Raw genomic sequence first — 15,046 nt, 5'->3', positions numbered from 1 at the left:
ATGAATTTGAAGTCATGCTAAGAACCTTTTTTGGCCTACTTTCAGTGTTTAATGGCTCTCTCAAGGAGTCTAATGTTGATAGTGGTCACCTACTTAGCATGTTAGCATTCTAATATTTTGTAGTTAAATGAAAAGCCTCTGGAATTATTCCACATGAATTATGACAGTTTATCCTGAGGGAGGACATAGATACTGTGTACCACATTTCATAGCAGCTCATCCAGTAGCTGTAGAGACATTTCAGTGTCTCCACAAAATTGTGTGTCAATCCATCGAAAATATGTTAGAATATTAACCCTGGTTAGGGGAAAACTGACTAGATGAAAAGTCAGGCGCTTACTGGTCATTAGGATTCATCTTTGAGGGATATCTAATACTTGTACCCACGCAGACATTGCTAAAAAACTACTTTTATGCTACTGAATGGAAATACACTGGAATATACCCGATAGTGGATCCAGGTTAGTCACTGACCAAGGTGGCTAAGTATATCGACACGCGAATAAGTTGGGCCCTGTGCACGTGTTAAAGACTACAGCTGAATATAAAGTAAATGGAAGGTAGTCCTCATGCTTAATTCTGCACATTTTTCAAGCAATTGAACAAACTTACCTGCTACACACCATATCAAACGAAACATGTGACTACCTTTCACTACATACGTTTACTTCCTAAACTTCCTGACTGACTTTTAATCTGTGTCTGCTTCATAGATGGAAACAGAAAAAGGGGGTCTTGAGACTCACGCAACTTTTATTATGAACATTTGAAAAAGAAAAATACAACAGAACATTTTCTATCATCAGCAGAAGAATTGCAGAGCTGCATAAAGCTTATTTTGTGATTACGGTCTCTTCAAATCTGTTTATTTCAAACAGGTCTTGGAAAAACAAACCTGGGGAACACAGCTTCTGGTAATAGTGTTGCTTGAAAAATCACGCTACAAATATCAGAAATTAAAATGAAAAAGTGTCATACATTTTATCACGTACATGCACATTTTTATTGTTGGGTTAGTGCGAGGAGAAGAATGTATTTTACATTTTTAGAAGATCTAGGGAAATTGGTCGTGATATTAAAGATCATTTTGCAGATTCTTTTTGAAATAGAAAGAGTTAGGACACATTTCTCAATTGGCATCACACAAAAAAGCAGCTGTTATATCAATACAAGATGAATTGTAAAAGCCACTGTCCATCAGCTAGACATAAGCCATTTTGTGTGTACGATGAGTCCTACAGTATCGTTGGATGACCTCAGAACAAATGTCTTGAAGTGGAGAAGTCCCCAAGCCTGGCATTAGCTAGGCTCTACTCATTGTCGAACTTGAGGGTTCGGACCTCATTCGACATGTTACTAAGCCGTTGCTTGAGTTTACGCTGAGATGATTCATACTGGGCTGCCATCTTTCGAAATTTGGCTGACATGATTTCCAAACTGGCTTCAACCTGGTCGACCTTATTCTCCAAGTCTTTGGCGTCAACCGCAGCGACCAGCGACTCATCTATGAGATTATCTTTCATCAGGATGGCCTTTCCCTTCTCCTCCAGTGCAACTTTAGCATCAGGGTACTCAAAGAGCGCCTCCATCAGATCGTCTTTGGATAGGGCAAAAAGATCAGAGTAGCCCACACTTCGGATGTTGGCTGTTCTTCTGTTTCCTGCCTTACTGCCCTTGATACCGAGGATGCTGATTTCTCCAAAGTATGCCCCATCACTGAGGACCACGAACTGGGTAACTCCATCATCTGCTACGACAGCCAGCTTTCCTTCTTTAATGATATACATTTCCCTGCCAATGTCTCCCTTCTTACAGATATAGTCGCCAGGACTGAAAACTTGAGGCTGAAGCTTTAGGACTAACTCAATAAGCAAACCTGCTTCACAATCTTGAAAGATGCGGACTTTTCTTAGGGTCTCTAAATGTACGTTGATGGCTATCTCAGCCTTTAGTTTGTCAGGTAGGTTCTTCAGCACCAGCTTCTCATCGCAGGTTTTCTCCTCTGTCCACAGGTAGTCGAACCACTTCACTACCCTTGCCTCCAGGTCTTTAGTGACCTTTCGAAATTGCATGTACTGCTTGATAGAGTCAATCTTAGCCTGGAACTCTACACGTCCAGCATTCATGTTGGAAATCATGGCACCGACATTGCCAACAATTGTAGCAAAGATTAGAACCCCAGTGAGGAAGTCAGCGACCACAAAAAAGTATTCAATGTCCCGGACTGGGGGTGGTGTCTCACCAATAGTGGTCAGGGTAAGGGTGGACCAGTAAAAGCAGTAGATGTACTGCCTGGCCAGGCGATCATATTCTGGATTCTTCCCGGATGGATAAACCCATGTGTCTGAGCCAAAGCCGAGCACTTTGGAGATGGCAAAGTAGAGGCAACCGTTCCAGTGGATAATGATGATGATGTAAAGTACAAGATTAGCAATTCGGAAGATGTTGGGGAAATTGGTTCGCGTTTCAGTCCGGTCAAAGAACTCAAAGAGTCGGCCTAACCTAAAGAGACGGTTGAACCTCCACTCTGGGTTGTTGATTCCAATGTGGAAGAATATGATGTCAGTTGGAAATATCGACAGGACGTCTAATTTAAACTGCCGTGTCTTTATGTACTTTTCTTTCAGCACCTTTTCATCCTTTACAAGCAGCCCTTGCTCCAGGAAACCTGTTGACACATTAGAATAAGATTGGCATTATCACATACACAAAGTTCCCTGTAGTCATAAACTGCACACATTAAGCACATTTTGTGACACTGACCTGTCCTCGCTCTCACAAAGGTGTCAAGATAGAAGAAGAAATCTGATAGGTAGTCCAAAACTATCCACAGTGTTGTATTCGTAGACTGCAGTTCATTAAAACAAGCCCTAGAGGGAAGCAAAACCATGATAATGACCCCGAAACAACGGTAAGGTAAAGAGGGAAATACAAAATGCCATAAATTCAGACCTGGCTGGCAGCAACATCAGGTTGTAGAATACTGGGATTGCTATCGTGCACAGCCAGTAATAGTATGTGTCCGTGTTGGGGTCCATGATCCACACCTCTTTTCTGAATGAGAAAGGGAAGGGTTTTTTTTTTGTTAACAAGCATGTTCATACCCAGAAAAATACAGCACTGTCAAAGGTTGTTGGTAGCAGTTCTGAGATTCAAGTATTACATGTGTATTAGTGTTAAAGAATGTCAACCTTCAGTATGTCCTGTCCTGTTTGTCCTGAACACTTCTGTCTAATATGATCCAGTTTAGAAAAGATTCACTCTGGGCAAAGGTTAGAGTCAGTTGTCATGAAAATGTGATTTTTGCACAATTGGATAGATTAGGGTGATCATTCTTTAACTTGATCACACTAGGTACATAGAAATATGTCTAAACATGATCATTCAAGTTCAACTTCAGAATTTTATTCCTGAATATATCTGGTGTGTAGAGTCTAGAACATTTCCATTTGAGAATACAGTGGCACTCACGGCTCTTCTTTTTTAGCATCTTTTTTATCATCCTTCTTGTCATCTTTCTTGTCATCCTTCTTCTCGTCCTTTTTGACGTCTTTCTTGTCGTCTTTCTTGTCATCCTTCTTGTCGTCCTTTTTGTCGTCTTTCTTATCATCCTTCTTGTCATCTTTTTTGCTGTGAATATCCAGAAACAAGAGGCAGTTGAGGTAGACATTATTTCGACTTGATGTCATGCAGTAGTATCACAGGGCCCGAGGGGGGCGCCGTGAGACCGTACAGTCAGGTTACTGCAGTACCACATGTACATTGCAGGTGTTGAAATGAGGAGCAGCCCAAGAGCACTGAGCACTGCATCATCGCTGACTTTAACTGCTATCACCTATGTGATCAGTTTTTTCACGTCATGCCTGTTTTTAACATGAACATTATGAATATGAATGTGGACTTCCCTCTTCTTGGTGGTCAGGGGCGTACGTCCTCACTGATGGCTGACTCAGTGAGGTTGGACTCATGTATAACAAAAAATCTTCTTAGATTTATAAATGAGGCACGCGGTGTTGTGTTCACTGTACTCCAGGAACTGTCACAATCAAAGCAGAGCAGGCTGAGCTCCTTCACTGACCCATTGGACTATTTGAATGCCACTCAACAGAATACCTGAAAACTTGCTGCTGATACACTGTGTGTTGCGTAACAGCACTGGTGATCCCGTGACCGTCACTCTGACACCACTATGAGGTCAAAGCTTACAACTAACGAAATCTTTTGGCCCATAAAAAAATATTTCAAAAATATTTGAGATATTGAATGTGGATATTAAGTGATGCCAAGAGATCTGTCATACATTTATATCTGGCATACATCGTCGTCTGCATTCTCTTTTGTGTCTAAAAGTAGTGTATAGTGTTTCGTAGTGGGTTTAAGGACATCCGTATTTCATCTTACCCGTCATTGTTGTTAGAGTTGTTCATGTTCTGTGCAGCCAGCGGCCCCCGACCATCACTGGAAAGGAACAAATGAATTTTAAAAAATTTATCTGTGACCACGACATATATGAACTCAATTGCAGGATAGGAGTCAACAGCAGACAACTTCTGCAACCTTCTGATACTGACGATCAGACATTGACACCCACTGCAAACAGTGGACGTTCAACTGTGAAAGCTGAGAAAGGAGCCAGGGTTTCAACTACGTCTGCCAATCTTTATGCGAGCAGCTGTGTGAAACACTGTGAGTGTCTTCCAGGAGAGACTATCTGACAGTGTCCACTTGTTTGGGTCTTCCTAATGCTAGTAGTTCCAACTGCTTCTAGTACACATGTTTAACAACTCAGTAAATACATTTCTGGGAAGTTTTAATATCTCTGTCTTTTGCCAGTTTGGGTTTTCCTTTAAACAAACCCATTTCCCAGAACATCTGAGTGCCTCTTTAACCTTCTGACACCCACTGTCCACCACCAGTGTGGTCCTCCAAGGTGTGAGACGTGGTTGATGGGTGTTGGGCTCACCTGCTCCCGCTCCTCATGTTCTCCTCTGTGTTCTGGCCGCTGAGGCCGGACTCTGAAGGGCCGACACTGCTCCTTCCAAGGTGCATCATGTGTGACAACCTTGGAACAGACATCAAAATGACCGTATTTGTTTATCAGCAGATAAGGTGGACACGATAACACCAGTAGATCATGCACAGGGGATTTGTTTCAATAAAAGTACACCCTTTTGGCTCTACATTGAAGTGCAAGCACAGAGTCATTAGTGAGGCTCACCTGGACAGCCGTCCTGTTCCTACGGTAGATGTCTCGCTCTCCATCATCCTGGAGGTATGAAGAAGGACAGAATGAGCTCACAGTCACAAAAAAGGCACAGGTGTTAAGCATGAGTCCATGTTTCTTGACTAATGCAAACGAGAAGGCCTTAGTCTGTGGTTGACATCAACATTTTTCAACAGATTTTACCTGGTTTATTATTTTCATTTGTTTCTAGTGATTTTCTCTTTTCCTCCGTGGTATAAGCATTTTGACAATTATAGATTTCAAAAGAGAACGCGATGGCTGTTGTGAAATTGCTCGTGTCATTGGGTGTGCCATAAACTCCCCTTTAGTGCCCATGTTAACAGCGGAGTTAACAGAGTTGTAATAAATTAATTAATCAATTAACCTTGAACCTTACAGCACCAATATAAAAGACACGTCCATAAAAACATGAAGTGCAAACAGAGGTTAATTTTGACTGTTTCATTTATTCATTTTTTATTCCTGGCCTAAATTTTTATGACTTTCCTCAGGGCCAAAAAAATAAACTTGTGTGCAGGGCCAGCAGGAGAAACACTACAGTGCACATTCAGTGGGCTGCTAAACCAGGAAGTAAACCTATATAGCTGTTTGGTGTATACACCAGGCAAGCACTTGTCATTGGACATAATAGGCGTTATCTGTCCCTTCAGAATCCAGTTCTTCTTATAAATCTATGACTGCATCACTTAGCTAATGTGCGTCTGGCAATATTAGATCATGTCTTGGCCATGTCATGTAGAGGAACCTTGTCTCAAAGTGTAGTTTTAGAGCCTTAATAGTTCACTCTCCTAGGTATCATGCTCCTATGATGCACCTTCATAATGAAGTTGTGTTTATTCAAATTATGACAAATGAACACAAGTTCAACTGAGACACAAACAATGAAATGCGTTTTAAACCATTTCTTAAGCAATTTTGAAAGTTTGTATAAAGTGCAACAGTTTTAACTTTATATTGGCCATAGCCATAGCCAAGTATAACAAACATCAGTTGTCACTTAATCAATAGCCTGATAAATTGTTTATAAAGCATTTCATCGATATAGTGAAATACCAATTAACTAAAGTTTAGTTAACTTTGAATCCACCATGTATTGGTGTTATATATATCAGATATAACCATAAATAACCCTGTTTTTCTTGTTAGTCACCTAAAACACATAAACACTGTGGTGTGCCTTGCAACTCCCCTTGTTTCTGATATTCATAGTGAAAAAATGCTCTGGCTTGTCTGCACTTCTTCAAACCAATCACAATTGTCTATAACCAAGCATGTTTCATGAAATCTGGACACAGTGTTGGAGGCAGAGCCCTGTTTATTCCTATGAAAGCTGCTCAGTGGCACTTTGAAGCCAAAGAAGCCCAGTTTGAGCTTGAACAGGGGATAACACAATTTTATCGCGTGGCTCGAATTAAGACTGTGACACGATTCATTTAGCAGGGGTTGTGACGCAAAAAAAAAGTATCCACTGTTGTACAGACGCTTCGTTCACAAGGTAAGATAACCCAACTTGGGAAACGTGGTTGCATGTGGGGAGGTGAGCCCTGGCATCAAGATGGCTAAATCCTAGCAAAAGGAAAAGGGCTGCTTTGTGAGGTCTGCTGCCATCACAGCCATGACAACCATGGCCAAGACAAGCTACTCCAATGTGTTTAAATCAATTAGGACTTCAAATAATGATAGCTGGGCCTCAGTCCAGCTGGGAATGTGTTTATTAGGGCTAGCCCCAAAAGCATGCCAATTCCCCAGACAGGGCCGACACATTGTAAGTGTTAGTCAGCCGTTTGTAAGGTAATAGGATGAGCAGCAGTCAAAGTTGAGGGAACATTTTCAAGACGTTATTTACTTTCAAAAGAAGTCCCATTTAATGCCCGTTACAAAACTTGATAATTATTGGTAAATTTTTAATTGCAGAATGTAAACATGAGTGTGTTGTATTGCATGTGGTTACCATAACCAACCAGCCACTCAACAGGTAAAATACTGATACGCTGGCACTTGAACATCCCATTCATACCATTGTGACATTTCAGCATTACATGTCGTCAAGTTCACATTACACGTTTATGACCTGACCCTAAATCACGAGGTGGAAGAGGGTCCGTGGAGTGGAGTGGCAGGCGACAAGGCTGGGAGTTTTTGAGATCAACAGTTGTTAGCATGACTGTACTGGACACTTCTACGAGCTGTGTGTTTGTGGTGACCAAATCAGGTATTTTAAGACAAGACTTCATCTTTACAAAACCCAAACCTGGTAGTTTTTGAGCTGAGCAAAGGAAGATTCAGCATTGTTTTTTTTATATATATACAGACAGTAAAACAGCTTCTGTTTGAGTGTAGTCCCATTAGCTCAGCACGTTTCTTCTTTAGCACTGTTAACTCAAATCCTCTCCCAGATTACACCGGCTAAAATTAGATTTTTCAACCCGGTGTGACTTGTTAAGCTCGGGACTTCAGAGTATTCTTTTCATACAATCTGTATCTACGACTATCTACAGTGTGAACTTAGTTTACCTGGATCTTAGTGATGATGATACGCAGTTTAGTGACGATAGGTCAGGGTGAGCTCTGAATGAATCCCATCTTTCACCTCGTACGTTCCTTCCTCAGTCACATCAAACACGAGATGGGCAGCAGAGCCGACGACACATGTCCAGATATAAAGATCCTGCTGTGGAAGATTTCAATTCTGCCCTCTAACACAAGTCACAGGAGCAAAGTACACTCATGCTTTTCTGCGGATGGGATCTTCTTTCTGCTCATCCACTCTGCACCACCTCCCAACGGAGGATAAGGGAGGGGGAGGAGGTGGAGGTGGAGGTGAAGGAGGAGGGATGATATAATCATTGTCTACCTGAAAATCAGCCAGCATGAGTGGGCACACTTGGTGACACAGTATATCAATGCCATGACATGACATGATTTGAACATCCAGCGTGTAGGATTCAGTGGAATTGATTGTACTTCCAAATCATTCTGGGACCCAGGGGCTTCAGGGGTCTTGGATTATGCCCATTTTAGCCCAACATTTGTTATATAACAAGTCTCCAGCGATTTAGTTGTTGAGGAGAATGTTGCAGAGCAGTTTTGTTGTGAAGCCTAAGAAATGTTTTGTGGACTACGGAACTTCATCCGACTTCCCATCGACTTGATGGTGACTAGACAGTGACAGAGTTTCCATTTTTGGCTGAAGGTATTATTTTATGAGCATGTTTTGTTCCTGCGTTGTGAAATATCGTTTCCATTGTGTTATAAGTTATGTTTAGTTATAACTTGGCAGATAAACAGGACTGATTGGGGTCCGAGCCACCTCTATATTTATTTCTCTTCCAGTCTGAGCTAATCCTCTTAGTGTGTGGATAGCTAAAGTGAGACATCAGACTCCACCTCCACCTAAGAGAGGAGCAGGACAATCCCCCAAGCAGCCTTAGCTAATCTCAGCGCCGCTTCCCCCTGCTCCCATCAGCCACCTGGACTCTGAGCTCGGCGTTGTGACAGCTGGGAGCTCAGAGAATCCTCACTACTGTGAAAGTGAGAGTGGTCGCTTCAATAAAGGTACAAACATGGCTCATCAGCTGGTCCTATGCTCTTCTTCCTCAGCTCTGTTGATGTTTTTTTTGGTTGGTTTTATGGGTTTCTTGCCTATAGATCAAATATACCTGCTGTCACTGAGCACACACTGCATTATATGCATATAGTTCGATGTAAAAATACAGATTCTTATGATCTTTTTATTATTTATTCTGGTCATACTGATTGTTCAGCTTAGTTCAGAAAATATGTTTGGAAGATTTTAAACAGAATAAATCTTAAAAATCAACCATAAAACAACTTTAAGATGTATATTTCAATATACTACATCATTTTTAGAGATGTCTTGAAAGTTATTCTACACGCAATCTTTCTCCATAAACTTCTTCAAAAGGAAATGTTGTAGATGTTCTAATTTACACAGATTTACAATGTTGGAAACATTATTATTCATGTCTGTTGATATGTTTTCTTCCCTTCGGACAAATGTGGCCTGCTGCACTACACACACAGGTTTGACATTATGACATCTATGTATTGTGTTGCATAGATATTGACTGAAGTTAACATGCTAACCACCTAGCCCGGGTGGCCTGTCCTGGACTGAAGCTAGCGATATAAACAACAACACTACCCCGGTGCTCCGAGTTCCCCGGTGAGGTTGGAGTGCAGCTGCCCAGCAGAGTCAGATTAGCTGCTGTAAATGAGATTAGAGTTAATCTGTTGATGCTTCTTGGTGAGTAGACAGGAGGAGAAGTGATGGATCACAATTCACACGAACACCTGGTAATGTGGGAAATCTGTTACTGCCCAGTCATCACCAAGGGTGTAGGTTTGATTTTGACATTGGTGAGGACATAGCCAGTCACCCACCACCACCACCATGTGCCGCCGCCAGGGGAGGAACATTGTATACGTTGTTAAGCAGTGTAATGACACTAATGACAGACGAGGAGGCTGGGTAATAACATGTCTGAACTTTACCTCAGTCATAGTGCATTACATTACATTAAAGTGCAAACCACTGCATTAAACTTTGCATTATACATAGATTAACAACAGCTGTCTACAGCTGGACCAGTTTCCTTAGAAACAGACCACATTATATAATGAACCACTCTCCATGACTGCATGTGAAAATATGCAGGCAGGCCACATCACATTTATAAAGTTCATAATTACACATTTTATATTTTGTGTAAAAACAAATGCACATTTGAATTCCATTACAGTGTTACAGCCTATGTTGAGGTCTCACCTGTAACTCCACCTGGCCTCTCCCCGAACTAGGCCTACATCCAGGCAAGACTGCTGCAGCACCCTAATGAAATAACACGTGACGCCAGCCTGACATTAACTGTGTGCGATGCATTACTTACTGTACATAAGCAGTCAAACATATGCAGTAAAACATTTAGTATAGCATCATGTCAAATTGACCTGTAGCGCCGAGTCTTCCCTATATGAGCTACAACCTGGCCGGGGTTCCTCTGTCACCTGATCAATCAAATCAATCAATCAATAAATCAATCAAAGCTTTATTGTCATTTTGTTGTACCAACAAAGCAGCACAACAAAAATGAGATTACGTTTGTCCAGGATCAATAACAGAAGATAATAAATAACACACAATATATAAATATAACCATTTAAAAATAAAACTATGACTGTGGCTTGTGAAGTGCATCAGTGCACATGCTCCAGATCAGCAGTTCATCAATCTTACAGCTTGTGGAAGGAAGCTGTTAATAAGTCTGTTAGTTCGGCCTTTATGACTCCGGAACTGTTTTCCTGATGGGAGCAGTTCAAAGAATGTGTGGAGAGGGTGATGTTCAGTGCTCTGCTCCTGCAGAGGCTTAGGAAGAGTTCTTGGACAAAGGGGAAGGAAACTCTGATGACCCTCTCAGCTCCTCTAACTATTCTCTGCAGGGCTTTTTTGTTCGACATACTGCAGCTGGAGCACCACGTTGAGATACAATATGTCAGAACGCTCTCCACCACACCACTGTAGAAAGTCCTGAGGATGCTGATGGGGAGAGAGGCTTGTTTCAGCTTCCTCAGGAAATACAATCTCTGATCCATGAGGTGTTTCTATTCCAGCTTAGGTCCTGCGAGATCTGCACTCCGAGGAACTTGATGTTCTCCACTGTCTCCACTGTGCGGCCACTGATGCTGAGAGGAGCGTGCTCGGGCTGTGACCTCTGGAAGTCTATGATCATCTCCTTTGTTTTGTCCACATTGAGCACAGGATTTTTTTCTCTGCACCAACCCTCTAGGTGTTTAACTTCTTCTCTGTACATTGATTCCTCATTTCTATGAATTAGTCCCGCCACTGCGGTGTCATCGGCGAACTTGATGATCTGGTTCCCCTCGTGTCTGGATGCACAGTCATGTGTTAGCAGTGTAAACAACAATGGACTGGTTACACAGCCCTGAGGAGATCCTGTGCTCAGCGGGATGGAGTTGGAAGTGTTATTTCCGACACGGACAGACTGAGGTCTCTCCGTCAGAAAGTCCCGGATCCAGAGACATGTGGCGGTGTTCAGGCCGATTAGGAAGAGTTTCTCCATTAGTCTCTGGGGGATGATGGTATAAAATGCTGAGGATTCTGGTGTAGGTGTCTTTCTGGTCCAGATGAGTGATGACTGAGTGCAATGTGGTGGATATTGCATCCTCTGTGGAGCGGTTGGGACGATAAGCAAACTGATATGGGTCATGTGATGCAGAGAGGCTGGTTGTGATGTGTGGTTTGACAAGCCGCTCAAAACAATTGGTGTCAGTGCGACAGGGCGGTAGTCGTTCAGAAGGGATACAACGGATTTCTTTGCTACTTGTATTATAGTGGATGTTTTGAAGCATCTGGGGATGATGGCCTGACTGAGGGAGATGTTGAAGATGTCATTCAGGACATCTGCTAGCTCACCAGCACAGGTTCTGAGCACACATGTTATCTGGGCCTCCCGCTCTCCGTGGATTGACCCTGGTTAAGGTCCTGCGTGTGTCAGCTGTGTTGATGGTGAAGGCTGGCCCGATAGATGGTGGAGAAGGACCTGCCCTCCCTCTGGTTGTCGAGTTTGGTGCTTCAAAGTGTGCAAAGAAGTTGTTGAGCCTGTCTGGAAGAGAAGCATCATCGTCGCTGACCTCCTGCCTGGACTTGTAATCAGTCAGAGCTTGGACTCCCTGCACCATCTACCTGGTGTTTCCTATGTCGCAGAAGTGTCCCTGGTTTTTCTCTGCAAAGGTGCCTTTCGCAGCCTTGATTCCCTTTGAGAGCGCAGACCTGGCTGAGCGGAGAGCAGTCATATCTCCTGCAATGAAGGCTGCATCTTGGACTGTCAGCAGTGAGCGCACCCCTGTAGTCATCCAGGGTTTGCGGTTGCCACGTGCAGTGAAAGTCTTAATTACAGTGACATCGTCTGTGCACTTTGCAATGTAGCTGGTTACCACCTCAGCGTACTCGTCAATGTCTATCTGATCCCCCTGAGAGGCTGCTGTCTTAAAAACCTCCCAGTCGGTGTGCATGAAACAGTCCTGAAGTGCTGATTCTGCCCCCTCAGGCCAGGTCCTGATTTGTTTTTTCACTGGCCTGCTGCGCTTCAGTAGTGGTTTGTAATCAGGCACCAGCATGACAGATAGATGATCAGAGCGGCCGAGGTGGGGGCATGGCGTTGCCTTGTAAGCATCTGGGGAGTTTGTATACACCAGGTCCAGCATGCTCTCTGCCCTGGTTTGGAAGTCAACAACTTGTTTAAACTTGGGGAAAACAGCCTTTAGACTTGTGTTGTTGAAAGCCCCTGCCACTACTACTAAGCGGTCCGGGTGTTTATTCATGAGCTCACTGATGGCATCATGTAGCCCTCCAAGTGCCTCGTTAGCATTAGCTTTAGCATGTGCGCTAGGAGTTATGTAAACAACAGCTACAATCACTATGGTGAAATCCCTCGGCAGATAGAATCGCCAATCGCCATTAAGAGTGAGACAAAACGGTTGTAAACAATGTTTTGCATTCATTAGCGGCAGCCTATGAGGGGGACTATTTTCCTCAGGTGACTTCCACTTTGTTTGGTGAAATAGCTTCTAATGTCTTCCACCTTTCTTCTGCCCGACATCCTCGGACATGTGTTGCACGAGAACAGCGCTGACCTCCTCTCGTCAACACTGGCAATGGTGTCACCGTACACACTATTATTGACATTTTGAGTGAATCCCAAAGTCTGAGGCCAAAAGACAGAGAGAAGCTTTGTCAGACATATTAACAAAGGTTCTCAATCAATACTGTATCGTAGACAACTCCATTTTTCAGTTTAAGGTGGTGAAGAAACGCCTGCAACAGGACAGCACTCTGTCCAGCAGAACCAACTTCCCCCAGACCACATCAGCGCCTTACTGGACCTCTGTCTGATGACCACCTACTTCCATTACAGTGGAGGTTTCTACAGACAGAAGTCCGGCTGGGCCATGGTCTCACCGGTGTCTCCAATAGTGGCCAATCTCTACATGGAGGAAGTTGAGAGCAGAGCCTTGATTACCATCACAGGAACTGCTCCTAGCTCCTAGTTGTCTTTACAGCCTAACTGACACAAAGGTGGTTCACCTAAGTTCTGGTTTCAAATTGCTGACGCTTAATCCCAGAATCCAGCCCCCACGGAGGTGTTTGTCAGTCACTTGATATTCAGAGGACGTCAAGACAGATGTCAAGGAAATTGCTTGGCAGATTTTTAGGCGGCTGCCAAGAAAGTGACTCAAAAATATGCCATGCATATGCAATATGTCTTGCCACACAACACAACTCATGCAGAGCTTGCCTTCATACTAGTCATGTATTACACGTGTTTAATACCTCAGCGCTCATGGAGGTAAAAAGTGCGTTTAGCGTAGAGCGAAAAGTACAGATCACCTCTCACATTCGCTTCGTCACATGTGATGAATTAAGGTGAGCTGCTCCGTCTGCAGCCTCAGAGAGTCTCTCCTGCAGGGATCAGATCTGTTGGAGCAGGTCCCCAGGCTCCAGCACTCATTTCACAATACTGGAGGTGTTCCACAGATAATCACTGTCCCCGTGTGCATTTGTAATTGCCGAGCTGCTCTGGATTCAGCATGTCGTCTCCAGCGTCTCCCGGGTTGCATTGCTCATTGAATGAACACGGAATGACTCACTGCTGCTAACCATGCGACCTAAAGCAGCTCTCCTTAGAAAAACATTGGGTCTTCTAATACAACAGTATGTGCAAACAGGTGAGAAAAATTCAAGAGATCAAGTCCATTTATGCTAGCTGTTAGTTATTTGTGAATGAGTCAACAGTCAGCTGTTGTGCAAACCCAGGATCAGGACTGAATGCTGTTGGCTCATATCGGTAGATCAAGCTGCGACAACAATGTGTTATCCATTCCCAGCACTGCAGATGTATTAACAAGCTGCTGACAGCTAGCAACGGTCCAACACACCAATTACACTCGTTACAGCCTCAGTGGCAGCTCCATCTGCGTCCCCACAGGGGCAGTGTGTCACGCCTGCTCCTGCAGACCCCCACCTCTCAATCCTCCACTGCGTCAGTCACCTGCTGCACCCCGGGTCAGCTCAGTTCACCTCCACAAATGAGACGACGCAGCGGCACAGATATGAAACTAATGGTGCCTTCGAGGGCTCATCATCGGTGTGTAAAATGAAAAAGTTATCACCAGGGCAATGCCCTCAAACAGCTGACAGGGTGGAAACGCCGGAGCTGAGCGGGGACGGGCTGTGACGTTACATTTGTCCTGTGATCAACATGTTCAACAGAGGGAGACGCTCTGTGCTTTGACCTCGTGGTGCTGATAGCATCCCTGTGGGGATGTTGCACATGTTATACTGTGGACATTTGACATGTTGAGGTCTTTGTTGTTTCGCGTAATGGTAACTCACCAAAGCAAGTTCCTTTTCACCTTATAAAAAATGTCAGTTAAAGGGGTACTATGCAATTTTAGGGAAGGACTTTAAATCAGAAGAGAACGATCTTCATTGGCTGATTTTTTTTCTGGCTGACAAACAAACTGTCTTTGTTTTCATGACTGAATAAACAAGCTGACCTTAAAGACAACACAACTGCACACTGTTTTACTTTGTTTATATTTGGCGGACCCTGCCACCTTTCTAGCTTTAAACCGTGTTCTGGGGACCTTGTTTTCCTAATGTAATGAGTTTGTCATGGGTTTGAAAATCCTTGACCTCCTGGAGATTCTGAGCCTCCCTCCTCTTCACACACATCACAATGCTGCCCTCTTGTGTTTGGG

General features: G+C 43.5%; 1 protein-coding gene across 1 annotated transcript; it reads right to left on the bottom strand.

Annotated features, from left to right (window-relative positions):
* Positions 1 to 735: 735 nt before the first annotated feature.
* LOC115576808 (cyclic nucleotide-gated channel cone photoreceptor subunit alpha-like) lies at positions 736 to 8,015 on the bottom strand. Its single transcript, XM_030409382.1, has 8 exons — positions 7,760 to 8,015; positions 5,219 to 5,266; positions 4,964 to 5,062; positions 4,402 to 4,458; positions 3,472 to 3,630; positions 2,953 to 3,054; positions 2,764 to 2,870; positions 736 to 2,668 (listed from the first exon to the last, which is right to left on the bottom strand). Exons 2-8 carry the CDS (start codon positions 5,263 to 5,265, stop codon positions 1,311 to 1,313), a joined length of 1,929 nt encoding a protein of 642 aa, XP_030265242.1. The 5' UTR covers position 5,266; positions 7,760 to 8,015; the 3' UTR covers positions 736 to 1,310.
* Between the last annotated feature and the right edge of the window lie 7,031 nt (positions 8,016 to 15,046).

Source organism: Sparus aurata, chromosome 24 (genome assembly GCF_900880675.1).
Source record: "Sparus aurata chromosome 24, fSpaAur1.1, whole genome shotgun sequence".
Classification (NCBI taxonomy): Eukaryota; Metazoa; Chordata; class Actinopteri; order Spariformes; family Sparidae; genus Sparus; species Sparus aurata.
This window is presented reverse-complemented; position numbering and strand designations above follow the sequence as displayed.

Bases quoted from the DNA above. Each gene is read 5' to 3' on its own strand.
- LOC115576808 (XM_030409382.1), bottom strand. From the start codon at position 5,265: ATGATGGAGAGCGAGACATCTACCGTAGGAACAGGACGGCTGTCCAG. The intron at 5,063-5,218 runs GTGAGCCTCACT...GTCTGTTCCAAG, and splicing joins GGAACAGGACGGCTGTCCAG to GTTGTCACACATGATGCACC. The intron at 3,055-3,471 runs GTGAGTGCCACT...TTTCTCATTCAG, and splicing joins GATGCTAAAAAAGAAGAGCC to AAAAGAGGTGTGGATCATGG.